The 26,457-nt window shown below is 42.4% G+C and overlaps 1 protein-coding gene across 1 annotated transcript in view; it reads right to left on the bottom strand.

Annotated features, from left to right (window-relative positions):
- Window positions 1-11,206, bottom strand: part of antxr2a (ANTXR cell adhesion molecule 2a) — a 56,666-nt gene extending 45,460 nt beyond the window's left edge. Inside the window, exons 1-7 of the mRNA XM_026321313.1 lie at window positions 10,676-11,206; window positions 7,400-7,471; window positions 4,595-4,666; window positions 3,874-3,955; window positions 3,654-3,758; window positions 3,376-3,444; window positions 2,524-2,604 (exon numbers count right to left, since the gene is read on the bottom strand). Coding sequence (XP_026177098.1) covers window positions 2,524-2,604; window positions 3,376-3,444; window positions 3,654-3,758; window positions 3,874-3,955; window positions 4,595-4,666; window positions 7,400-7,471; window positions 10,676-10,848 — 654 coding nt within the window. The 5' untranslated portion in view covers window positions 10,849-11,206. The remainder of the gene's footprint in view (window positions 1-2,523; window positions 2,605-3,375; window positions 3,445-3,653; window positions 3,759-3,873; window positions 3,956-4,594; window positions 4,667-7,399; window positions 7,472-10,675) is intronic.
- Window positions 11,207-26,457: the final 15,251 nt, after the last annotated feature.

The raw sequence follows: 26,457 nt of genomic DNA, 5'->3' as shown, positions 1-26,457 counted from the left end.
TTATCATATAAAGAGGCCTGTGTGAGCCCACTGTCATGGAGCTGCACTATCCACTATGATTCAATAAATCAACAAAGGACAAACTATGCAAATCCCAGTACACAGTCAGTAAAAAGAAGCATATTAACTGCAATATAGGACACTTGAACCTTTCATTTGATGTTGGGCGAAACTTCAATCTGAGGAGTGAAGGGGAAGTGCTTACAGCAGCCTTATTAAATATGATGGTTTGATGTGGAATTGTTAAAAGAGAAGACGGTTGTAGGTGACAGCTGGGAGGAAAAGGATCTGCTGCTGTTCCTCTGTGCCACTATTTTCCCTGTCTAATTACTTCCCTGGCAGTGCTGCTGAAAAAAAAAACAACAAAATAAAACAAAATCGATGCCTAAGATGAAAACAATAAATGAAGGACTGACATAAACTTTCCCATTCGGTGCAGAAACGTGAAGAGTTTTTCTCCAAAATAAAAAAAATCTGCCACTTGGAAAAGTAGCAGTTACTTTGTACAAGAGCAAAATTATTTTACTTACTTTTTTAAGAAATTTGGGTAAATTGAGTAATTTGTTAGAGCTGGAAGACGCTCAAACTGTGTTGGAGACATTAAAATAAGATCTGAACGTGGACATTTCAGGCCTCAAACAGCAGTTATTCCTTTCTCTGGGATCTAGTGACAAACATTATTTACAGGCTGCAGGAGGAAAAAAACGAGGCAGTGGTCCAAATACCCAAAGTCATCCAAGTATCTGAGCCAGTGCTGTAACTGGTCTGGTTTCTCAAAGGATGAGGCCTGTTTAGTCATTTTGTGGAAATAATTAGGTAGAAAGGTTCATGGAGGAATTTCCCCAACACATTATTTAACAGAAACGCATCACAAGATAATACAAGTAGCTAAATAAGGTTAACGATAATCATGTGGCTCAATTGCAAATTTGGGATTTTCCCTGAAGTGCTGCAGCTCTGACACAGTGCACAGTGTAGTGCAGGAGGGAAACAAACGACCCAACTTTCTCTTCTGAGTTTCGTCATGCCTGTCACAGAGGTAACGTGGCTCCTGCAAGAAAAAGGCTGCACAGATGATCTCAAATCCTCCAAATCCAACAGAGGGTCGAGGAGGCCGACTAGTCAGGAATCCAGTATTACTAATCAGAGAAGAATGCTCCGCGTTTCATTTGCATGCTGTGAGCAGTCACTGTGCTCAGTGAGGGCTGAGGACATTTGGACAATCTTGTACAGTTTTTAACGTGTCCACGTGTCTTAAAAAACACACAAAATGCAAATCCAACTAACGGGAAAACAACTTCTCTGCACACGTCTTAGCTCAGCACGAATTGCTCCTAATTATCAATAATCAAATCCACCCTTTCAGAGGCTCAGAGCATTTTAATGTTAATCGCTACAAGCTGGGTTCATATGCCGATATTCTGACAGTGCTAGGTTATGAGTATGGTTACTCATACTTTAATGATCCAACCATACTTGTTCTGAATGAAATGTGGTTGCATTTGGCACCTTTTCACCATTTTGCTGCAAATATACACAAAATGCATCAAGCAGACTCTTGAACACCCAAGATGATACCTGGGGGGGTCGTGCCAGTGCAGGAGTTTACATCAATGTTTAAAATAATCTAAAAGGAAAAACAGAATTAAAATGCATCTAATGACAAGTCTCCATGTGACCCATTAGGGTCTGGCACTGTTCCTCTTGTGTGCTTGGTAAGACAAAGCCTGAAAGCCACAGTTACAGACCCTCCCTTACATGACAAAGCAGCAACAAGTCACACCCTTTGGCTCTGCACGCTTCCAGCTGCATCACTGACAGCTCTGTGCAGCTCTGCTCTTTTTCTAAACACCCCCGGTCTCGTCAGCCTCGAGACTGATGTAAGTCCAGCTCAGGTCAGAGCGCTCGGCACAGCCCAGAGCTCAGATCCAGGTGAAAGCGTTGCCATATACAAACCCCCGCCTTGGCTGCGGCGCTCAGGCTAAAAGCTGCAGCAAATGGAAAGTATCACTAATTGGGCGGCGGGAGACGAGGGGGTGCACGGGCAGCTGCATGAAAACAGTGTTCGAGGGACATTTACACTCCGACTGCAGCATTACACCCCCGAGACGGGTCTGACGACTTACACCGGCTTTTATTCTGCAAAAAGGTTTCAGTTAAAACCACAATGAAGCGCTGCTGCAGCTTTGACCCTCGGCACAATAAGAACCACCGTGAAGACAAAGTCATATGGCCAGTGACTAACAGTCAAGCTGCTCCCATTTCAAGTCCTTCTCAAACTAAAGACACAGTGAGCAGTTATTTTCCAGGCAGCTCAGGAGGAAGTTCCCTGAGGTTTCTCAACAAAAACTACTTATTTGGCCAGATGACTCCCAGGTCTGTTAGCAACCTGTAGCATGTTCAACTGCACCTTCAGTTAAACCCACAAACCTTAACTGACCAACACACACACACACACACACACACACACACACACACACACACACACACACACACACGCAAGCAGAAAGCAGGCGAACTTACAGAGTTGACGATGCCTTTGAGTGCGTGGAAGCCATCTTTGACAGGAAACACTTGGTCTTTGGTGTCCGCGATTTCAGCAAGCTGTTGGTATCATGAAAGAGCGGTGCGTAAACACGAAGCGCTGCAGATTTAATGCTGCTTTCTCCTTTTTCTCTTTTCCTCTTTATGACTGAGCACTGTCTTTCCTTTCATACCATGGGCAGGAGGAGACATAGCAGATGGCATGACTGTGGCAAACACTTTGCTCAACCATAAAAAAAAAAAAAAAAAAATCATTGCAGCACAAACTGGGAGCAATATTGCCTTTGTTTTGGACTTAATAAGAGCTCATCACAGGATGGTTACCAACGGTTACAAGGGACAGGCCACCATGTTGGAGACAGAAACTACAGACGTGCCCGACATAAGAAGCAAAAAGTCTGACATTTGTTGGAAGGAGCACAGACTTTGGAGTGGAGATTATTTGCTCTAGAGACACACAATAAATAGTGATCAGGTTTTCTCTGATTGATTGATTGATTGATTGCTAAGCTGTGTGAACTGTGTGAAGGGCCAAATGTGATTTCACAGCCAATATAAATGAGGCTTTTACTTCTGCAGCAGGCAAAGCAAGTGCTCACAGTGCATTTATATTTAATGTTTGAAGTCATTAGAGCCTGGTCTCTATTTAAAAGCTACAATCTGACTCTCACAGCCACCTGGGAGCTGGATACTGAGATTTGTGGTGGAAGATCACATTAACAGCATTGATCTTACAAGTGTTTACCTTTCCTGTCACACTTCCAACATGGCAACGCGTCTCCCGCTGAAATCATAACCACCGAGCACAGATTACGACTAAAGCTCTCTCACCTGCTGTTCGTCAAAATCCTTGATACCCACACAGTAAACACGGGCACCGTACTTCCTCGCGTTCTCAGCCTGCACGCCGAACACGTGCAACGACGTGCAACAGGTCGAATGTAAAGGAAAAAAAAAAAAACACAGAAAGGAGAGAATGTGGATGAATTAAGGTCGCCAAATCACATTTAAGAAAACATAAATGAAGAAAACTATTCAATTCAAAGTTAAAAAGTTGGGAAGAAACAAAAGAATTTGTGTTTGCAGCTGTGCATTGATATGACTCTCACCTCTTTCACTGTGAGCTCGTGAATATAAACTGCAAGTTTCCCATCAGTCAAAGCCAGGATGATGCTCGAGGACTTAGTCGTCTGTGCCTGTATCTGAGCTGAGGCCTTTAAGGTCAAACGCAGGACAAATGTTTCATCAGATCCTAATTTCACAAGACTCATCTGATTATCCGCACAAAGCGACCGAGCTGTAGTCGGACTGGCCTGAGAGCAAACTCACCTCTTTTATTCCTTCATGCATGAACGTTTCACCTGCTGGTTTCACGGCCTGCAGGCGTCTCAGACCATCTTCTATCTTGTATCTTGAGAAACATTAAAAAAAAAAAAAAGAATGACATTTTTGTCCAAGCAAACTAAGGTTTCTGTATAAACAGTGAAAAAACTGCATGGTAACACCTCATTTATAATATTTTATAGATCCACTGTCCTGGATTTACATGACATGGGGCTAAATCTGTGGTTATTTGTCTTCTGGCACAGAGAGATCCAGTGAGAATTCAACCTCAGCCTAATTTCACCATGAAAATATTTCATCAGCTCTACACGAGCACTGCAAAGTGTATTAATATACACTGTAACTTTAATTTTAACAAACATACTTTTATAGAAATTTATGTCATTTATCACTAATCTGTTTTTCTTTACTGCGTTTCGCAGATTTTCGACACCGAATTAAAATGAATTTTTTTTTTTGTACGTGCTAGAAGCAAGTGAAGGCAACGCAAAAGAGAAAAGTAATACCAAAACCTTCGAATGAAGAAAAACATCTATCATATGTAAAACTTCCTTATTTTGACATCAGCCCTTATATGAAGAAATGAACGTTGTTGCTTCACAGAACATGAGACATCTTAACGTTTGGTGTAGTAACCAGGGAGGCAGCTTTCAAAACTGATGCCAACAGTGTTATAATATAACGAGTGATGGTCTGAGTTTGGTACCTGTCTCCAGTCAGAGGCAGCAGGACTTGAGCTTTGGCTGAGAAAACAATGAAGGACACTCTCATGCTGGGGCTGAAGTGAAACACAGAAATAAAACACGAGGGAGATGAAACACAATATACAACAACAGTTTTCCATATCTGTACTCCGTGAAATCATCACTTCCTCTCCGCATCCACTTCATCAAACATACGCCCACACAGCATGACACGCTAAAGACTCAGAGCGGCTCTAAAGGAGTCAGTGTGAGGGACAGTTTTATATATAAAGACGCATCGATAATTAAGCAAACAGAAGGAGCTCTTTAAATGTCAGCTAATATTAGCGTGTGACTTAAAGCAGCTCAGGGGCCGGAGGAAATGATTAATCAATTCTCAGACAGGAAACATGTTGTGTTGATGAGTCACACGTAAACACAAACACATCCCGTTACACAAACGTAGAACTTCCTACCTGTGAGACTTTAGGGATGTGAACCGACACTGGACCATCTGATGCGTCTCTGATCACAGTCTCTTCCACACAACCACTTACATGCACCGACCCTCTGTCGTATATTCACCACACTTGTCTTATAAATAAAATACTATTTTCTTTGTTTTTCTTTGCACATGCAGCTGGTTTCTGAGTAAACGTCCAGCTGAAATTTGTCAGCGCTCCCCGATTGTATACGAACGCACAGGAAACTGTGCAGAAACACATCCAAACCAGTGAAACAGTTAAAAAAAATTTTTTAACAAATCATTTAAAAAGTTTAAAGAATAAATAACTAAATGATCAGTATAGAAATAAAGGAAACTGTCAGAGTGTCATGAAAAATTAAATACTGAGGATTTTCATTATTTTTGGCCAATGGGTGTAAAAATTTCAACACAGTAACATCGTTTTGGTATCAATACATTTCCAATAACCAACATAAATCAATATAACAAAACTTAATACAATGGGGAACAAGGTTATAAACCTGAGAATCTGAATCTGGTGCTGAAAAATAAGTAAAGTTTGTAACTGAAGCCACGTCGAGCATCTTGATGCCAGATCTTATAATCTCATCTCCAGAACTTATTGATCAGTGCTGACACTGACCTCACTGATCATGTGGAACTGATGTGACCAATCCACATTCAATACTCTGTCATTACCAATTAGAAGCAACTGGACAGACCTTATGCGAGATAATTAGCATTAGCACAAAATCAAGATGAAGCTTTTTCCAGCTCCACACAATGATGAACAATAAAATGATTTATTATTATTATTATTATTAGCACAGCTAAAGATGGGAGGTCATGCAAACCATTTTTAACTAGCGACTAACTTGAAACATATAAACGAAGTGGAGTAAATGGTCCAAAGTAAAATGTTCTTAAAACTCAAGTACCCAAAAAGTAAAACTTCAGTAAGTATACGAGCAAATGTACTCAGTTACTTCCCACCTCTGCTGCAAACACAAGGCACATGGAATACGGATGCCATCCCACAGCTAAACTTCAGATAATTAAGCACATAAGTGTTTCCTTCAGAGATCTGAAGCCTTCGGAGCATAAGGAGAGGTGCTGATATTTCTCACCCACATGACACATGGCCCAGTCGCGATCCTCCCCCGCAAACATAGCACAATCTTTAAAGCCACACGGCCAGATTTGGCAGAGCGCGGTAGCAGCCGTATACATCCACATCCTGTCTGCAACTTTCAGAGTCATATGTGGACTAAAAACTAACCACACTCAAGTCACGGATGAGAAATCGTGGGTGGTGACTTAACGTCAAACTTCAGGCTTTTCAGTGGAGCCTACGACCGTATACGTTACCTCTCCAGCAGTGTTTTCTATCTCTAAGGAAGACTGGGGATAAAGAGGCAGCAATGCCAAGGACAAATCAGAGGGTGGTGTTGAGATGGTTTTTCTTTGAGACGGGTGGAGGGGCCGGGGGATGGGGGGGTTGATCAAGTAGTCCAGTTTGCTCCACATGGCGGAACAGAAGTGCTCTTGGTGAGCGAGCATTGTTTAGCAGATTGTCCTCGTCGTCTTCCAGTGTTCTTTTGCTTTACTGTACATTGTCTGCCTGTCAGCCGTTCTGTGGTGGAAGCAGGGGATAAGTGTGGAGCCGGACCCCCCCGGTGCAAATGGCCATTCTCACAGCCCAGAAGACTGCTCCTCTCTGCCACCCACTCCCACCTGGTGCCTTTGCTATTTTCTTCAACCAACCACTTCATTCTGGCTGGGTCGCTACCGTCTGTACTGTGCTGGCAGGCGCCGTTTGACTCAAACATTATGCAAGTGGAACGCTGCGAGCCGGCTACTCCGGCTTCATCCTTTTTAATGAATTAAGTGCAAGAAAGTATGTTATGGATTTTACAAAATGAGAGTTTGTAAAAGCAGGTGGGAAGCAGCAGGCTGCACCTGTTGCCGGCTCTTGAATTCTACACACTTATCCAATAAAAGCACCGCCGCGTTTAATGTGACACAGATGGAAAGAAACGTCGTTTACTGCACGTTAACTTTTCAGAGATGGTGAATATCTTTCTTGGAATAAACTCTCTTATTTACTGCGTTGATTTATTGTATATATTCTGACATAACTGCATGTTTCTGTCAGGGTGAAATCATTTCTTGCCCTCGCTCCAACCAGCTTTCACTGCCCTAAGTGTAATTTTCACTCCATGTTTGTTCTTATTTTTAAATATGAGCAGTATGAAATACTTCCTGAATGATAACAAATCGCCCCAAATAAACATTTTTTTTATTATTTCCAAAGAGGATCAATAACTTTAACTATATCTATACCCAGTGACTTCCTACTCACCTCACAAATCTGTCAGTAAGGTTCTTTACAAACGAGTAAATCTCGAACCAGTTGGCAGAAACGCTTCCAGACCTGAAAGAAGAAAACGACAGTAAGTTCACAGCTCATCAGCGGCAGCAGACTGTGTGCTAGGGAGTAAAAATACTGTACAGTGTTTGTGCTTTGTACCAAAGCTACAGTTGGACATTAACACCAGCCACATGCTGGATGGCTGTGCTGATAAGTCTGTACTGTAGCAGCCACTTCAGCTGTCAGAACCCTCCGGTGTTCACAGACGCATTGTCTTCCTGCAAGTCAAGTGGGCTGGTGGAATTTACTTTGAGAAATAAAGGTGGAAAAAGACAGACACACGTCTTATGGAGATGACTCCGAGTATTAGCCTTGTCCACCGCTACTCTTACTAACACAGGACTTTAGCATGACCCCAGTGAAGTCCTGTAAACTGGATGCATGGGTGTGGGGACATGCAGTCCATTGATGTCCTTCCATGCATCCGTCCATCAACCCTTCTTTTTCTTCTGCTAGTATGAAGACCTGAAGCCAGTATGAGGTTTAGCTTCACCCACCACCCTTCAGTGTAATTAAAACTGTGTAATGAGGATGCAGACATTTCTCACTGTAACCAAGGACAAGCCAGGATTAGGTGGATTCAACCTGAGGCCCTTGGCCCTTCTCACCCAGCGATAAGTCAATCTGACCACAATGAACACAATGTGTAAAATCTGCCCTTGGTGTAACGACAAAGAGGTAATTAAACCAATAATTACAATTCAATGTATGTGCGGAGAACATAAAACAGAAGCTCATCTTTCATGCCACCTCTGTCTCCTCCCTGCTGCCCAAAGACAAGGTCACATAGTGGAGGGAAGAGACAGGATCATGGGGGTAAAAGAAAACTCCACTGCACTTCGACAGTACTGGGGGCATGGAGTCAATTAGGAATGACAGATTCATTTTAGCAGATGCTGACGGTGGAATTGATCTATACAGATGTTTCAGGTATTGTGGCTTCTTTCTTTATCTGTATATCTGTAACAAACACTGCTGCACTACCGAATAAGACCAGATGGTTCTAAGGTGACGGCTGAAACTGGATTCTCTCAGTGACTAAAGCATTTGAGCTTCTATTGTGACTGGATAAAATCTGGGTCTGAACAGTGCAAGAGTTTGCTCCTCCCTCACTAGAGCCAATGAGGTGACTTACGCAAGGCCCCTGGACTGAGCTCAGAAAGCAGCACGTCAGACTGAGGACGTACTGGTCAGGCTCCAGGAGTCTAACTGGGTGAGTCTGATCAGGGCATTCCTGTAAGCAAGAACATGGCTCACTGGACGTTTTCTTAGAAAGAGTGAACTGAGTGTTCAGAAAACCAGAAGTGTTGCAGTTTGCTGCAGCACAAACTGCTGAGATGAGGAATTTAGTCTTATCAGGACGATCAGGAAATCCAGCAAGTACAGCTGTTTGGTCTGAAGTAATCACCACAGACCTTCCGAGTCCACAAACATAGACTTACATAAGCAAACCAATTAGACCAGCACTTAGATCTGTGCTCTTGGTCAAGCTTGCGCCAAATAATCTTGGTCATCATCCTGTAATTTTGCAATTTAGATGAGGGTGGGGTAGTTTGAAAATAGGTCAGGGGAGCAGCGTTTCAACTCAGCGGCCCTGAGCAATGGCACGTTTCCAAGCCGGGGGAGGACGTGATTAAAAACAGTTGCTGTCAATGGCAGTAAACTCTCCACTTTATACTGGAGGACTCCTGCAGCACTGTACCATTCTGCTGAAGTGAACAAATCCAGCCCTGAAATATCTGCGACGTCTGAAGATGTGGACTGGGTGTACAAAAGCTAAAGGAAGTCTGCTCTAGAAGGTGTTGCATTTAACAGCTTCTCATTTTGGAGTTAACCAGGACTGAAATACTCATGAATTATGATGACACCGGTAAAACTCCTGTCCACTGACCACACGCAGCAGAGAAAATGCAATAATAAAGTCATTCAGTGTATTCAGATCCACAATCCTTCCTTAAATCCACCTAGTTCGCCTCTTTGAGGAGACATCGACCACGTCCAAACACGTAAACGTGGAGACTGTTAAAATATGCTGTAATGATTTAAGACTGGTTCAACTTAGTTGCAAAAGTACGTTAAAAGTAGTAAACATTGTGTTTGTTAGCATGAGGCAGGAAGAGATGACAAAACACCCACACTGGCAGCATTTCCCATGTGACACAATATAAATACAGTATAAACCTCATGCAGCCTTCCTGTCTTCAAGCCTGCATGGTTAAGACTTGGCTTTAGCAGATTAAAACCTCTGGAAGTTCATGGACCTGGTTAGATTCATGTGGTTCCCTAAGATTTATTAGAGTACCAACTTACTCCCATGTACTGTAAACACCAAACACCACATTACTGCAGAGACGGGCCTCAGTTATCAGTCAGACCTGAGCAGACACAGTTCAGACTGAGTCCAGACCAGATCCCCACATGAACAATCAGGCCACTTCCCAAAAGTTTAAACCTCCAGAGACACATTTGGCCACCAGGCACCAGGTAGAAGGTCTTTCCCAAACTGTAGTACTGCACTCAGAGCATGTACTCAAGTAAAAACACAAATATTCAAGTACAAAAGTACCAGCATCAAAACACAGGCCTACTTGAAGTTCCAAAAGTTAAAGTAGTTTTTAGGTTGAATGGCACATTCGACATTATATTAGTGGAGTATTGATGCATTTAGTGTTTGTTACTTCTATGTTGCAGTACTTTATATACTGCAGGGGGAGTTTTATAAATGTATTAGACTTTGTTTGAGTAACTGAACTCTGAAAACAAAACTTACCAAATAAATATAATGAATAAAATTAAACATCTGCCCACAAAATGTGTTGAAAGTAGTACGAGTTTGCAAACAGTGCAAACAGAGTACTACTTACTCCACACTACTTCCTGTGCACATGTCGACACAATGTGTCCACATACTTTTGTCATGTTTAACCAAAAATACTCAAACTTTGGTAAAAGCCATAATAATGAATGTGACATGTAAAAAAAAAAAACACACACATACAACCAGGTCAGAATCTAACAAAGACCGGGGGGGGGGGGGGGGGGGGTGTAAAAACGGTGTCGCACTTGGGACAAAGCGACCCCAAGTCCGGGTTCAACTCAGGTCACACCGTTTCTCCTCTCCCTCCAGGGGTCCTACCAAAACCCCCTCAGTTCAGGTTTTTTTTTTTTTTGCAGAACGCAGCAGTTTGCACCGCTGTTGAAACTTACTTGTCTAAAACAAAGTAGAGGTCGTAGGCTCCGTGACAGGAAGCCTCCTCCGCCCAGCAGGACGAAGCAAACAGACCGAGCAGGATCACAGCCGCCGCCGCCAGAGTCCACCGCCTCCTCCCGTGAACCGCGTCCCCCTCCGTGGCGGAACAACGTGACAACTTTTCCAACATGTTTGCTACAAAGAAACAGTCTCTCGGTGTGAAAAGCAACAATAAAAGACTTTCAGAGGGTTTCACAGAGCGCAGGGACGCTTGAATCTGATGTGCGCATCCCGCAGAGTGAAGAGCCGCATGTCAAAGTTCCTCCAAAACAACAGACCTGAGGAAATCAAGGAAATCACCGCAAACGTCACCAGCTGTGCGGTTTCCTCATCACCCTGACTCACCGTCCGCTCACTCACATCCCGAACAGAACTCAGCCTGGATCCTAGACTCCTCCAAACCGGATCAGGGTTTATCATAAATCACTTCTCGGTGCAAAAACTTCAACGCGCTAAAGCGCACACTTCAGAGAAAAGTTAGGCTGCGTTCAAACGCTGCGCAGAAAGTGGGACTTCTCAGTGCTCCAGGCTTGAAAGTCGGAGAAATATAAAATGCTTTTATAAAATCGAAAAACTATTATTATTATTTGTGGAAAATCAGCGTTAGAGAGTGTGTGACGTTACATAATGGTATTCACATGTAAGCTGAATTTTAATCTGCGTAAACATCTGTAAAAATCTTACAATCTAGCTGCTGCTGGCATGAAATGTGCAGTGGAATAAAAGAACATTCAAATATAAATTAGAGTTTAAATATAAAGTTGTACAAAAAAATGTAAAAATGTACATGTGTAATTCAAATACTTCTTTTTCTTCTGAAACTAAATTAACCAGAGGATCTCATCGTGTTTCCTCTAAACGCTTCACAAAAGTTCAACCTTTTCCCAAACACACACCTCAACGATCAAAACCTGAACGTAAACGTGTCTCACCGAAGCACAAACAGAAAAATCGAGTTCCCAACCTGTCGATTCCAAGATTTCCGACAGAACTCGAAGTCCACATCCTCCAGCCCAGTGCGCATGCCCACTGTAGGGCCAGCTGTTGAATGTTTGCAGAACTGGAGGTCCTAGTGCACACACACACCCAGTAACATCTGTAACATCTGTATCACCGTTTGTACGAGGCTACTTATTAAAGTTCCATTAACAACATCTGCATTAGTCAGACCTGAGGTCACTGTGACTGTAGCTCAGGAGCAAGGCAGCGCCAGGGTTTGGGGTTCGAATCCCTCTGGTGAAAGCAACGCTGAAATCTGTTTTCCAAACATATTCTGCATGGATGCACCTTATAATCATGTGAAATCTATCTTTAATGAAATCTTTATAATTAAAAATACTCGAGGCATACAGATCACTCACATCCAGAGCCGTGTGAGCTGACTGAACATTTGGACAAACAAAGTGTATAAAAGTAAAACTGTATTTGTGTTGCACTTAAAGCCACATGGTTCTTGTTTAATCTTGGCCTGCACACTACAGAAGGGAGAGCAGAGCTTGAGACCTCTGATACGAGAATATGATCCCCATTCTCCGTTTTCAAGCTTTCGTAAAAGACATTTTGGAAGAACCACACAGACGTGAGGATATTCATCTTCTCCTTTTCTCATAATGTCACAATTCTCTCAAATATTATTTTGACATGCAGGTTGAGAGGCTCTTGTTGAAACATAGCTTTCAGTTTGGCACCAATATGTCTGTGACACGTTCATTTAAATCAGTATAAACACATGGCAAACACAGTAATAATGCCAAAGTTCCCTTCCAGCGCAGAGACGATACTCAGTTTAGTCTGTTTATTGTTTCCGGTAACACGTAACAGAAACCAAATTAAAAATTGTGAATTTGTCCTTTAAACTCACTGGCAGCTTATTATTAACTAAATCTGCTGTGGGTGGAGTTTCCATTTCCGTTTCATTTGAGTAAGTTTGCCTTTTTATTGAAGGTGCTTTCTGAACAATGCAATACGAAGAAGTGGCCAAGTAGCATTTCAAAAACCACGACGGATAACGCTAATGTCCACAGTCTCTGTTGCTCCACATGAGTGATTAAGCCTCAGAACGCCTGCCAGTCTGACTCCCTTCCCCTCAGGGCACAGTAAACACCAATGATGCCTCGCCTCTTGGGTTATTGTCTAGGAAATTCCAAGTTTGCACTTATCTGATCACCTGCGAGCTTTTATTTGAATAATGTCTGTCTAGCTGGCAGAGGATGTGACTTCAGGCTATGGAATTAGGTCAAAACATTAACAGGCACAGTCCTTTATATATTTATTGTGGCTTCTGTAACTCATGTTGGAATATTTGTTAGAAGTGTTAAAATATTTTAATTCATCTTCACTGTTTATCCACGCAGCATAAAGAAAATAATATGGTGACACGTCAGCCTTTCTAATTGCAGATGTGGGACACAGGTTTCAACTGAGTTTCAACTAAACTTTGTGTTTTAAGTCACAATGAAGCGTGAAGTTTCAAAAGCAAGACAGTGGGACAAAAGGCCTTCGCTGAGGTCAGGTAGGGTCTGCAAAAACACAGGCAGTCCTAGAAGGTAAACAAAAAACCAGTACAAAGACAAACCAGTCCAGGAATGGGGCTGGTGTTTGTACTAATAGGGTCAGGAGGCAGGTGGGCGGGGAGGTCAGGTGGTGCAGGTGGTGGGAACACAGAGGTAACTGCAGGGCGAGTGGGCGTGTCAGCAACAACAAAAGGAGATGAATGACCAGAACGTAGACGGAGGCCCTTTACATTTTAAACAGCTTAGTGATGAGGAAATAGATATAAGGAATAAATGCATTTTAATCATATTCATTCCTTCAAAATAAAGGTCCAAAACCAACACGGACAGGTGGACCCATTATCAAAAGGCTAAAGTGCAGGTGGACTCATGAATGAATCCTCATTGCTTGTATCTTCTCTCATTCCATAAAGAGCCAACTCCTCACACCACAGCTCCTAATGAAACATGCGCTACACACAGCAACTGAATCTATTTTCTTTTGTTTTTCCTGCGTGTGAAATCTGCACTGTCACATAACTCCATATCAGCGAGATAATTACCGCTAACACACCTCATCAAATCTGAATAGTCCAGAGAACAGCAACACACGAGTATAATTATCTGGCAAATCAAAGTCTAATTACATTTTAATTTGAATGTTAATTCTTTTGCACACCATTTGGTTTCAGTATATGCCACCTAACTTGGTGTATCCTGAGCAGGGCTCCATAAAACAAAGAGAAAGGAAAAAACAACAGGCATGTTTTTCCCATTATTTGGGTAATACTTGCGTATGAGAACCCAGTGGCCTGGGAAAATAGTTGTACTACATCAATTTGTCACGGGGCTTTTAAGCTGGAGGAGAAATCCGAAGTGACAGTTAAAACAACAACACTGATTTATAGAAGCAGTGAGGTGTTGAAGCTAATCAAGACATGAACCCATGACTAAATGCAAAAGTGCAGGAACAAATACCTCAAAAGAAAAAAGCTGAGCATCATTTCTGTAAACAATCCCATTTTTGAAGTGATCCATAGAGTGACAATTAACCTTTGACCCCTCTAGATTAGAGAGAAACTGGCTTCATCCCACACAGTGACCAAACTTTGACTTTAAAAAATGAATAAATAACTTCTCATTTATAAACAACCTAAAGAGTAAAGTGAAGTCAAACTACAACTTGACTGAGGCCTTCACTTCTCGAAAAATACTAAACAGGTTTCCACCAGACATCAGCATCTCAGCCTGGATCCAGTTTGTCTTCCATCGGGTCAGTCAGTTCTTTGTTATACAGATGTGAAGAGTCTTCCAGACTGGGTCTGCTCCCCGTTAACAGACAGGGCAGCTCAGCGTTTGTGAACCTGCCGAGAGCGTTAATAAATGTTTTCTGCTCACTTGGACCCACAGTTTATATTTTTAACGTCCAGCTTCACCCTCTGAACGTCCTTGAAGTTCGGTTCTGCTGCATCTTTCGGATGCTTCATCAAGAGAAAAAACCTCGTTATCGATAATTGGAGAGGCGTCAGGAAATCAAGGCACCTCAAGAAAACTAACCAGGAAGTATTAGTCACAATAAGAAGGACTCATTGAGGCCTAATAGCATCTATAACTCATAATTACCTTAATAACTGTTGTTTTAGCTCAGTTTTCCTCCTTTGAGAAAGCACTGTTTGTCACTAATGGCATCTTAAGTTGAAATTGAGCACCTTGCCCAGAAGTAAACAGCATCTATCAATCATGACTTGGGGCCAAGTGTCAAAACACACAAAAGTGTGTTTGTGTGTAATGAGTGTGAGTGTGAGTGGGACTTGGACAGCTCCTAGATAATTAAACACACACCATTTTTCATTTCAAATTGATCAGCTGCTTCACATCGACCTGACCGGCTAACGCTGCTACAGAAGACTCGCTGCCATGAGTCCAAACCAAGAGGTTTAGTTGACCTACAGTAGCGACGCAGAATAAAGAAGACCATTGGAAAGTAAACAAAACCCATCATGAAGACGAAGATACCAAGACAACTTGGCCAATGAAAAGAAAAATTGGCTTTAACCTCATTGTCACTGTTGATATATATATTTGTTCCAACTTCTGAACATGGATGTGGAAAAACAAAACATGCAACATATCGAGAAATCTTGACAATGTGCTTCTGTTTTGTTCTTGCTCTAAAACCTCTACTCCAAACCAGGAATGTCCTTTTTGTCTGTGGGAACAGTTGGTCCACATTTGTGTACAACAGGTTTCAGTTCCACGGAATTAAATATTATGGTGCAGATAACCAAGAATGTGATGTTCACGTACGTGGACGCCAAGTCGTGGGAGGTTAGATCAACTTTGGAAAGCATTTTTTAGAAGTTGCACCATGACGGGTTTGATTTATGGCCAGTGTGAACACAAGGAAGCCCTCAGCCAACAGTGTTAACTATCCTGTAAATGAAATCATAAAAGAACAGTTCATTTTGATGCATAGACCGAATAATTACATATTCAATCTGTCTTGGAATTTATTTGAAATTGTGTCACATTAAAACATGGGATTTTCTTTCACAGCAATTTAGTCTCATTTTTGTCCTGCACCTGCACTTGTGATGTAGAAAAAAGTAAGAGTGAGTATAAAAACGTGAAAAATGATGAAGCACTACTGGAGGGTAACTACACCAGAGGCACAATGTAAATGTAAAGAGTTTGAAATGTCTCAAAATGTCAATTCCTGTCATAAAGACTCACATCTGAAGTGACTTCTGGTTCACCCTGTGCACACTGGGCCTCAGTTAAAGTGCACATCTGCACTGGCTCCATGGTTCTCAGAGGCAGACGTTCGCATTTAGAGAAGGACAGGCATCGTCCTCCAGATAATGAAATGAATCCACGTTGGATCCTCCGCTCGTCTCCCGGTAATTGTTCTTGATTCCCCCTTTGTGTTTCACGCTTGACTCCCCGTTTATATCGGGGCCCGTGTATAAAGACATGCTCATTCTCCCTATCAGTGACAGCAGAGTTCAGTGATTAACAAATTAACTATCTTCTTTGCCTTAATCTGTCTCAGGGCTTTTTTCACTTGGCTCCTGCAGAAACATGTTTGGCAGTGACAGCACCTCTGCTCCCATCTTTAATTGGATTAGAGGCAAGTCGGGATTAATACACTCTCAGACGGTGCATCGGGAGCGCTGCATGAGTGGAGAACAGGTGATGAAGTCATTTCAGAATTACCTTTTCAACTTCTTTCAGTGCACTGCTGAGACGTCGAGGATTTCTTTGGCGTGGGGTATCATGGGAAGGAGTGAAAGCCTGCGTGAGGGCGTACGGATTAATTTAGGGGAACATTAGGCTCCACAGATTAATGTCAAAGTGGGAATATCCAGTGACTTCCTGATCTTTATCCAGTTTGAATTCTCAGCTACATTAGTGTGCTAACACACTAAGCCAAGAAGGGGATCATAGCAAATACTAAACTTAGTAAACATCTGCATGTTTGCATTGTAACTGTGAACATATAAGCATGATGGCATTAGCATTGGGCTCTGTGCCTGAGTACAATCCGTCATTTTTATTATTATTATCAGACTGTAAAGATTTTACTGAAACCTTCAATGTTACTTTTTGAAAACCTCACTTTCTTTTTCATGCTTCAAAATCACAAAAAATCCATGTAACTGTGTCGTCTCCCATGGTCCCATTTAACAGGCAACCAGACAAAAGAAAAGAAAAACTCTGACTACACCGTCTGTGTTAAATAAAGTAGTAAAACGAAATGTATGTGTGTGGATAGTTTTATATTCATGCCGACAAACATCGTGTTGATCTTGTCCAGTCTTTCAGGTTTAAACTGGTGAAATCAAAGCTGCAGTAAGGACCAGATGTTTGGGTTAGGAACAGGCGAAAGAAACAAACTTGGCCACAAAATCCGGGTTTAAGTGGTCATCTCACTTTTATTTGCACTGATACAAACCTGACCTCTGATTTTACTGTCTACTTTGCGAATAGCGTAAACGATAAAGTCCAACTATTTATTGCAGCTCGATTTCGTGTGGGAGCAGCAGAAGCATTTTTATACTGGACAAAGTGGAGTCACCAGGGTTGGGCAGCAGAGTGTTTCCAAAGTCCACAACTAACCCAGACCAACCACATTTCACAGTCCTACTGCACTAATGACGTGTCAGGTTGCTGTCACAGACCTTTACATTTTCCCTGAGCTGTAATCAAGGGGACAAAGGATTCAGTATTTTCAGCCATTACAAAGAGATCACCTCTGGCGTTGCAGTGTGTGGATGTGGTTCTATAATATATCTAGAAAAGGTTGGAGCACTGTAACAGTGTGATATTCTATAAAGGTCCCAGCGTTGACTGTGGCTAGGGGCTTGTTTTAATGCAGGACAGATGCAAAGTTAATGTTATGCAAAGGGAAAACATCGTCTGCCAAGATTTTAAGATCTCTTTGCCAAAAAGTGCATCAGGGTAAAAGAACTTTAGTGCATTTTTTTTTGTTATATGTTTAAAATAACAAAGAAAATAATATTTCATAACAGTTCTGGGTGATGTATATCTGGAATACTAGTTCAACTCAAATGTGATGAAATACAAAACCATTTATTTTAGCTCCAGTGCAGTGACGTTCAAAAACCGCAGTAAAAGCTAAGTTCATTCAAGCTGACACTTACTTTACATGTAAACCTTTTCAGGTCAAGAGATTTTTATTCCTTCAAATGTGCCCAGCTGCACTTGCAAAGCTCTGAAAAGTTTGTGGTGAACCAGTTCGTGAACGATGACAGCTGTGATCAGCGGCGGCTCAGGATCATTTTTATAATCACTGAATAAACGGCTTCTACCCTGCTCCTCTGTCAGCCTGGTGCATAAAGTTTCCTAATGTGGAGCTACACTTGTCTGTAAAAACACAAGCATCAGTTTGCATCCGTCCCCCCTTCTCTCCTCCCTGCCCCCTGTGTTTCATTTACTTGGCTGACATGCAGCTTTGTCCATCAGAAGGCACCTGCTCCTGGTGATTGTTTGCTCACCTTCCTGTCCAGAGCGGTGCGGGTGAGTGTCAGCAGTGTTTTTTTCTCACACTCCACACTGATGAAACGTCTTCCGGGCTGTGACAGGCTGCCAGTGTCAGCACAACATCCTGAGGCCTGCCTGTCCCTGGAAAAGTCACTGAATTTCATCACTGCGTCACATTTACCACAGTTTAGGGGAGTATTCTGTCCGAGTGTGTAAGCTGTGAGTTTAGAGTGTTGCTCAAGGACATTTCATGATGTTATGACTGTTGATTAACACATATTATTGCAGGTACTTACAAGCCTGTGACAGCAAACCTCTATGTTCACGATATATATGCACATATAACACTGACGACCACATCTTTCCATCAGTCCGATAACGAGCTCGTTGTGTTTTCATAGTCGTGTTTAACTGACTAGTCAGTGAACTATCATAAGGAACAACTTTCATGCTTTGTCAGGTGTTAACTCACATTCAGGCTCATTACAAGCTCACACTGTCGATCTGCTGGTATTCTCCTGCCCCCTCCACCACCCCGACCTCCACCTGTGTGCTAAGCTTTTTTTAATTTTTTTTAATTTACCTTTAAGGTAACGGATACAGAAAAGTGGCACAAGCCTTTTACTTTCAGTCATGCTGCAAGAATGTTGGTACAGCGAATGAGGAAATTGTGCAGATACACATGTACTGCATGTGTTGACACATGCTCTAGTTACGTTCTCGTCAGAGGCATCGTCTTATGCTGTGTCACAAACAAGTACCTCTACTCTTGTTTCCATTTAGCAGAGCTGAAATTTCCTGTTCGATCATAAACACAGGAGCCATTTCTATATACAGGATGAAGCACAAACTGTCTGTGCACAAACCCGAGACTCCTTCTTTCTGTCTTTAATTGCAACAGTCACCTAAGACTCGAGTGTCCTCTGATACAAACAGTGCCTCCCTTGGCAGGAGCTTCAGATTTATCATTTTGACAGCACAGGCTGGAAAATCAAAAGAGAAAGGCTGAAATCTACACACCTGGTGAACAGCAGAGTCTGCCTGCAGATCTGCTACTGCGGCTTCAGCTTCACAAATGTGACGGTGTTGATGTTATAAATGTGTGTTTTAGAGATGAAATGTTGCTATGTGAGTTTAAAAAAAAAAAAGTAGTCGGTGGAGATTTGGGTTAGAGATGATAAATATCCAAGTGTGTGTTCGACTGAACAGAGAAACACTGAGCGGAACAAAGAGTGACAAAGAGAACAAACAGCAAGAACGCAGCCACTGATGTGAAAAAAAGTAGATGAGGCCTTCGAGTAGCTGTTGCTTCACATGTCAGGCTGTGGCGCTGCTGCACACTGACGGGGGCTGATTGGTGGGGGCCGTCCCTTTATAGCTTAATGATTGTTCCACAGCACCCCGTCCCTCCAGGGTGAAAACACTTTCCAAAGAAGAAGAAGGAAGTCCACGAGCCTTGCTGTCGCTTAAATTGGCAGCAAATAATCCGTCCAACCTCGTCACCTCCAGTGCAACCCATAAACCTCTCCCCCCTCGTTCCACCAGCCCTGGTTCAAACTGCCCCGGGCGCTTGGAGCAAGATAGCAAAACGAACAATTGCCGTGTTCACAGTTCATCTTGCCGATGTTTTTTCCAGCCTGTCATGGGAGTCTTTGCACTTTTCTAGTGTTAGAAGAAAAGTTGCTGGCACATTGTTGTTTTCTCACGGCTCAGAAGAGGCTTTGACCTCACATGACCCCTGCAGGGGGACAGGTGCTCTGATGCCTGAGCCGCAGCACAGGATGCCCCGTGGATGGATGCATTCAGCTTTAAGCAGCTACATTTATGTACAGGAAAGATCCCACGCATGGGTAAAGAAGGGGTCTTCACCTCTCTGGGTTTTCTTCTGGTTTTTCCTGTTTTTCAGGTTTATGCCATATTGTATCTGAGGGTCATGATCCTCTGTCTTTGGGTAGTTTACATATTTGCAAGAGAGCAGTGTGAGATTATGACGAGGTCATATTTTCAGTTCCATCTCTCTGTTTGGCAGCAAAATGAGAGACAATAGGTTTTTGTTGAGAACAAATCAATAATTACATCCGCCATAAGTATATCCTAATTTTTTTATTACTGCGTATCTAAAGGTGATCCAGATCCACAATGAACATTTCTAAAGCTGTTATTTTTTACTACTATTACTGATCTAGAAAAGTAATAACTGGCTTCCATTTTGGACAATTGTGTTTTCAACCTAATTCAAGTCTTCAAATCACGTTAATTGATTTGGTTTAAATAAAAAGGTAGAAGTGCTTCACTCACATAGAGAATATCAGAATAAGGGACATTGTGGGTTTTTTGAAGAATAAGGAATTTAATTTTGGCTGCAAACTCTAAAAAGGTTTCTGAGCATTTTCAAACAGGAGTTCAAAGTTCAAAAGTTCAACAAACCTACAACATATTTAGCATATTTACTTGTATTTTAGATATGTCTCCAATATCTGGGCTGCAGTGTGGCTCTAGATTATATCGTATGTACCATCTGCTCCCCCATCTTTGGCTGAGTCAGTGAAGAAACCCCTGATTCTCAGAGCTTTAATGGATTTACCTAAACAGTCACACTTGAGCTCATGCACGGACATACCTCCTCATTCAACCTGACAAGCTTGCCGGTCCACATTTACTCTGATGACGAGGAGTATGTAACACATGTGACAAAGTCCTCAAACAGACCAGGACAGCGGTGGTGGTGGTGGTGGGGGGCGGTTCAAACCTCGCCTGCTCCCCCTCAGTGTCACATCCCTTGACAGCTGCCAGTTTCTGCACTGTGCTTCGCCCTCATCGCCAGACAGACGCCAAGTCCCCATCAACTCTGCTTCCTCGCCGCCTTTTACTGCTCAGGTTTGCGCAGATTGGCGACGGTGGAAGGAGTGGGCCCAGTGTCGCCCGAGATTAGCAAACATGGGCTTGAGCGTCTCCACCGGCGTCTGAGTGATAGTGAAGACAGAAAAATGACATGAAAAACATCAGGAACTGAGGCTGAGCTGGAGAGGATGTTCTGCCTGATGCTCCAGACATGTGGATATGATGGTTGGCTCCAAGGTAAAAACAAAAATTAACAACACAAGTGAAATGCAACAGACAGAGCTATTACATTTCCATGAAAGTGTGGGACTACTTTATGATGATGATGTTGATCCTGAAGGCATAATTTTTCAAGCAGATACGACCAGAAGGACCCAGAGACCATGCAGCATATTTTCAGAGTGAATGACTGAAGCTGTATTGATGTTTAAGTTGTTTTTCTGGAGCTGCTGATTGTATCACACACTCTGTCTCAGTGGATGGAGTTTTCCATCCATCCATCATCTAGACCCCCTTAGTCCTGACCAGGGTCCCAGGGACCTGCTGGAGCCTATCCCAGCTCTCTCTGGGTGAAAGGCAGGGGTCCACCCTGGACAGGTCCCCAGTCCATCACAGGGCCACATAGAGACAAACAACCTCACACACTCACACTCACTCCTATGGGCAATTTAGAGTCACCAATCAACCTGACATACATGTTTTTGGACTGTGGGAGGAAACCAGAGGACCTGGAGAAAACCCACACAAGCACAGGGAGAACATGCAGACTCCACACAGAAAGGCCCCTGATGGGTTTCAAACCAGGAACCTTCTTGATGTGAGGCAACAGTGCTAACCACCAAACCAATGTGCTGCTCATCAGTTTTCCCTCTTGTCATGTAATTAACATGATCAAGGAGGTACAGCATCATTTTTGTGTTTGTGTTTATTTTCCCCAAACAGCAGATCGATCATCTGTACATCTGTGTTTAATAAGATTTACTCCACCAACAGGCAAATTTGTCTTCAATTGTATCTTGCAATTGACTTTCTATGCCTCATCTCACTTATAATGTGAGACTGAGAGGTAAGAAGTGTCTTTAGAAAGTGTTGAAATCAGCATATAGACAAATCCACAACAAAAACTGCTAGAACAGCTACACAATTAAAGAAATGTGGTGATGCTGGTTTGGTCCAATACTGTTGTTAAGGTCAAGAATGAACTTTCAGTATCGCGTCTAGGCCAATTTTATATTTCTAAAGTATTTCCATGTTCAGATTTTTAACTGTATGTATTCCAAGGACTTCACTTGGCTGGTATACAATCACATGGATCAAGAAGTGAATCAACTGGTGGGTCTAATTGATAAATGTGCGGGAAACATACGGTTCTGAAAGGAAATATCCATTAGTACCAAGCCAAGAATTGAGTGTAACATTGGCCAAAATTTGACAGAAAATTCCCCCGCTGTGATAAACTGACAGTGTTGATTAGGAGAGTCACTACTCATATGAGCTAAGACACACTGGCTCAGACACAAGTGAATATCTGCTCTCTGCAGTTCTCAGAAGTGTAATCAATAACCTCAGCGCATTCCCACCACACCAAGCCGGAGTGAGAGGAAACACATGTTCGATATTGTAGAAGTATCAGAGAGTTGATGAAAAATCATGGCCGTTGTTTAGGGAACTATTGTTTGGGGGACAAACCACAAAGATTTTCCCAAAGTCGACTCATGTAACCTAGAAAGCAGCAAAACAGACTGAAAACACAAAGGCGAAGTGTACAGGGGCTGTGGTTCAGGAGGAGGCAGCGTGACAGGGATCATCTTGTTTGTTTCTTCAGGAAAACTCTTTGTTTTAACCACAATGGCATGAAATAGGTTTTCCCTCTCTGGAATTCACCTTCGGGTTCTTTTCATCTTTAGGAACCCACTTTTTCCACCTTTATGTTGATCTGCACTTTGGGTTACTGTGAGGTAAGTAAGAGCTAGGGCCAGGAGGTGATTAGCTTAGCCAAGCATAAAGACTGATACTGTGGTTTTTCTGTTTGTGTGATAGTTAAATAGAAAATGTGCTAGTTAGCAATTAGCATCCAGTGCCCATGTTAAGCCTTTCTCTGGATTTGTACATGAAGTGAAGGAAATAAAGTTAATAATACATTTCACAAATTCTCTATTAACTTCCTGTCAGAGTAAACCTGCATTGTATTAACTATCACATTTGAAGTTTAATGTTAATTACCAAACATCTGAAGCTAGGATATGCTAACCACTTAGCAAACATTATGCTGCTCTTGGCTAAAGTTAAAATTAAATATTGATGTGATTTGATCAGTGAGAGCAGATAATATGCAGATTGTGTACTCTCATCAGTTCAGGTGTGTTATTCTAGGATTTGTTACTGCAGTAAAAGTCCTGATGTCTGGTGTGGTATCGAAGGAGTCCAACTTTGGTTTGCCCGCCGTCCACAAAGTGATTTCCACAACCCTTCGTTAAACAGTGAAAGTCTGATGCTGTATCTCCTGACCAGGTCCCCTTAGTGTCTTTACATCACTCTGTGGGCGTCTGCAGGACCATCAGCTAATAAGCTCCCTCTCAGCCTGGAGCCATGTCCCTGTAATGTAAACCAGAGAGCTGCATCATCTCCTTTCACATGGGATCCCTTTGAGGACAGACACATTACAGCACAGTTTTTTCATCCCCGGCTACTGTGTGAACTTTTAATGCGATTACCGGTCACATCGGATGACATGAGCCCAGGCCACGGCGTCCGTTTTCCCAGAGCGAACATAAGAGGTTTGGATGGATGGTGGGCAAATACCCCTGCACATCCCCACTGGCAATCACTCCAGCCTGCTTCTCCGGTCAACCTCCAATTTCCAAAAGGTCACTAATCTAATATTAAAGGACTGTGACAGTAATGAGCGCTGCGGATATGTGGTCAGAGGCTGCAGGATTAAATGGGTGCACTTACAATACCAGTAAACTCAGGCCAATCTCAGCAATATTTAGCCGGACGTTGAGCTGCAATGCCTGGGCCTCAAGTCATGTTAGCTTGACGCCAAACGCCATTCAAGTACAAAGGGGCGGGGGGGGTTGGTATGTGACATCTCGTTACAGGCTTGGACTCGAACCCACTCTAAACCTTTCAGTGGGTCACATACACTGAGACATTGCTACTTCCTAAAGTCTTTTGCTGCAACTTCCTCAGGCAGTTTGAGTAGATACACCTGAGTGATGCTTCACCTTTTTAAACCGTGGAGTTAAATAAACAGGGACTTAGCAGATTGTTTTATTTGCACCTGAAATTAGGAAGCCGCTCATGACTGCAGCTCAACTACTATTGTTTACTACTCAGCTACTTTTGTTTACTACTCAACTACTATTGTTTACTACTCAGCTATTTTTGTTTACTACTCAGCTACTTTTGTTTACTACTCAGCTACTATTGTTTACTACTCAGCTACTATTGTTTACTACTCAGCTACTATTGTTTACTACTCAACTACTATTGTTTACTACTCAACTACAATTGTTTACTACTCAGCTACTTTTGTTTACTACTCAACTACTATTGTTTACTACTCAACTACTATTGTTTACTACTCAGCTACTATTGTTTACTACTCAGCTACTATTGTTTACTACTCAACTACTATAGTTTACTACTCAGCTACTATAGTTTACTACTCAGCTACTATAGTTTACTACTCAACTACTATTGTTTACTACTCAACTACTATTGTTTACTACTCAACTACTATTGTTTACTACTCAACTACTATTGTTTACTACTCAGCTACTATTGTTTACTACTCAGCTACTATTGTTTACTACTCAGCTACTTTTGTTTACTACTCAGCTACTATTGTTTACTACTCAACTACTATTGTTTACTACTCAACTACTATTGTTTACTACTCAACTACTATTGTTTACTACTCAGCTACTATTGTTTACTACTCAGCTACTTTTGTTTACTACTCAGCTACTATTGTTTACTACTCAACTACTATTGTTTACTACTACTATCTGCTATTTGTTCTTCAAGCCATGGACTTGTTTTGTTTTTTTTATTCTGACATATCTCTGCATTGTATAAATATTCTATTTAAAAATCTTTTGAGGTTAATTCTGTTTTCTTAACGCCAACAAGTTCTTCTTATAAAACAATCTGAATTTGAAGTGAAGTGTGGCATGTTCCCTCCCACTATCTGACTCCTTTCTTCCTTTCTTTCACACACTCGCTTTCAGTCTCTGCATGCTCGAGGCCAAGAATATGAGACCAATTAAAACTCGGAGCAGGGTTCTACAACCATCCTCTTTCCTGGCAGCCGTCCCTCTAACACGTTGCACATTCTTTGCTCCGGAGAGCCTCGCACTCTCCGCCCCATTTCCCAAAACCACATAAGACAAATGGGGACTGGCGACTCTGGGTGCGTGTCGAGCTCAGACGTGCAACAACAAAGGCAAAAGAGATCACAGTGGGGATTAGGGGATTCCACAGAGAGCAGAGGGGCGGATGATGACGGTGGGTATGAGGTAAATCTGCTGTGAAAGTGCTGAGGGGAACGTTGTCTGCTTTGCCCTGACGTGACAAGAATGAGGTCGATGTACCCCGGACGCATGACCCCTGAGTAAGTCCAATGAAAAGGGTGCTGGGGGCAACGGCAGTGGTTTGTTAAAACCAGGGGGTCACTCATTAAGGCTGGGCTCCGTCCTTCCTTTTAAATGTCTTGAAGGGGGGGGGGGGGGCTTCGAAGCGATTACGGCCCGACATGGTTATCTTTGTCGACCAGGGTCAGAAGTTAAAGCATCCCTGGTGACTGCTGCCATGTCCTGGGATGGTGCCCCCCTCCCCCCTTTAGCTCTCTGTGAGCCATCATTCAAAGTCCTGTGGGATTTCTTTTCTTTTCCATTAATGCCACCACTCAAATGTTACTGACAATATGGCACTAAGCAATTTGTGAGTTAGGTTTTTCTCCTGGCTGTCACCCCGAGGTTTGGGACCCCCTCAAATACTCCAGGGTCATTAAATAAAACCTTTTCACCGTGTGATAAAACATATTTGTTGCATTTAATCTTCAACTAAAAGAATCTTTACTTCCTGTCAGGGTTTTTATTTACAGCTGCAGAAAGGAACAGAAAGCTGCACATAATAATGTGAGAACTATTTTACTGGAATGGCTGCTTTTATAGTTTTCCAAATCAGATGCATGAGTTTCTGTTAGGACCGTAGCCAAAACTGCAATATGGTAAATGCGTGTCACGTCGACCACAGCTACATCTGTGCTACATGTCTCTGTGGCCACGTGCATTTTCAGGGCAATTCGCACTTGCTGCTCGTGACTGTCCACGACGGAGGTCTTTGTTACGGAGGCCTCTTTCATTGTCAAAACAACTTGTTAGCTCTCAGACACA

Source organism: Mastacembelus armatus, chromosome 9 (genome assembly GCF_900324485.2).
Source record: "Mastacembelus armatus chromosome 9, fMasArm1.2, whole genome shotgun sequence".
In the NCBI taxonomy this organism is placed as follows: domain Eukaryota; kingdom Metazoa; phylum Chordata; class Actinopteri; order Synbranchiformes; family Mastacembelidae; genus Mastacembelus; species Mastacembelus armatus.
This window is presented reverse-complemented; position numbering and strand designations above follow the sequence as displayed.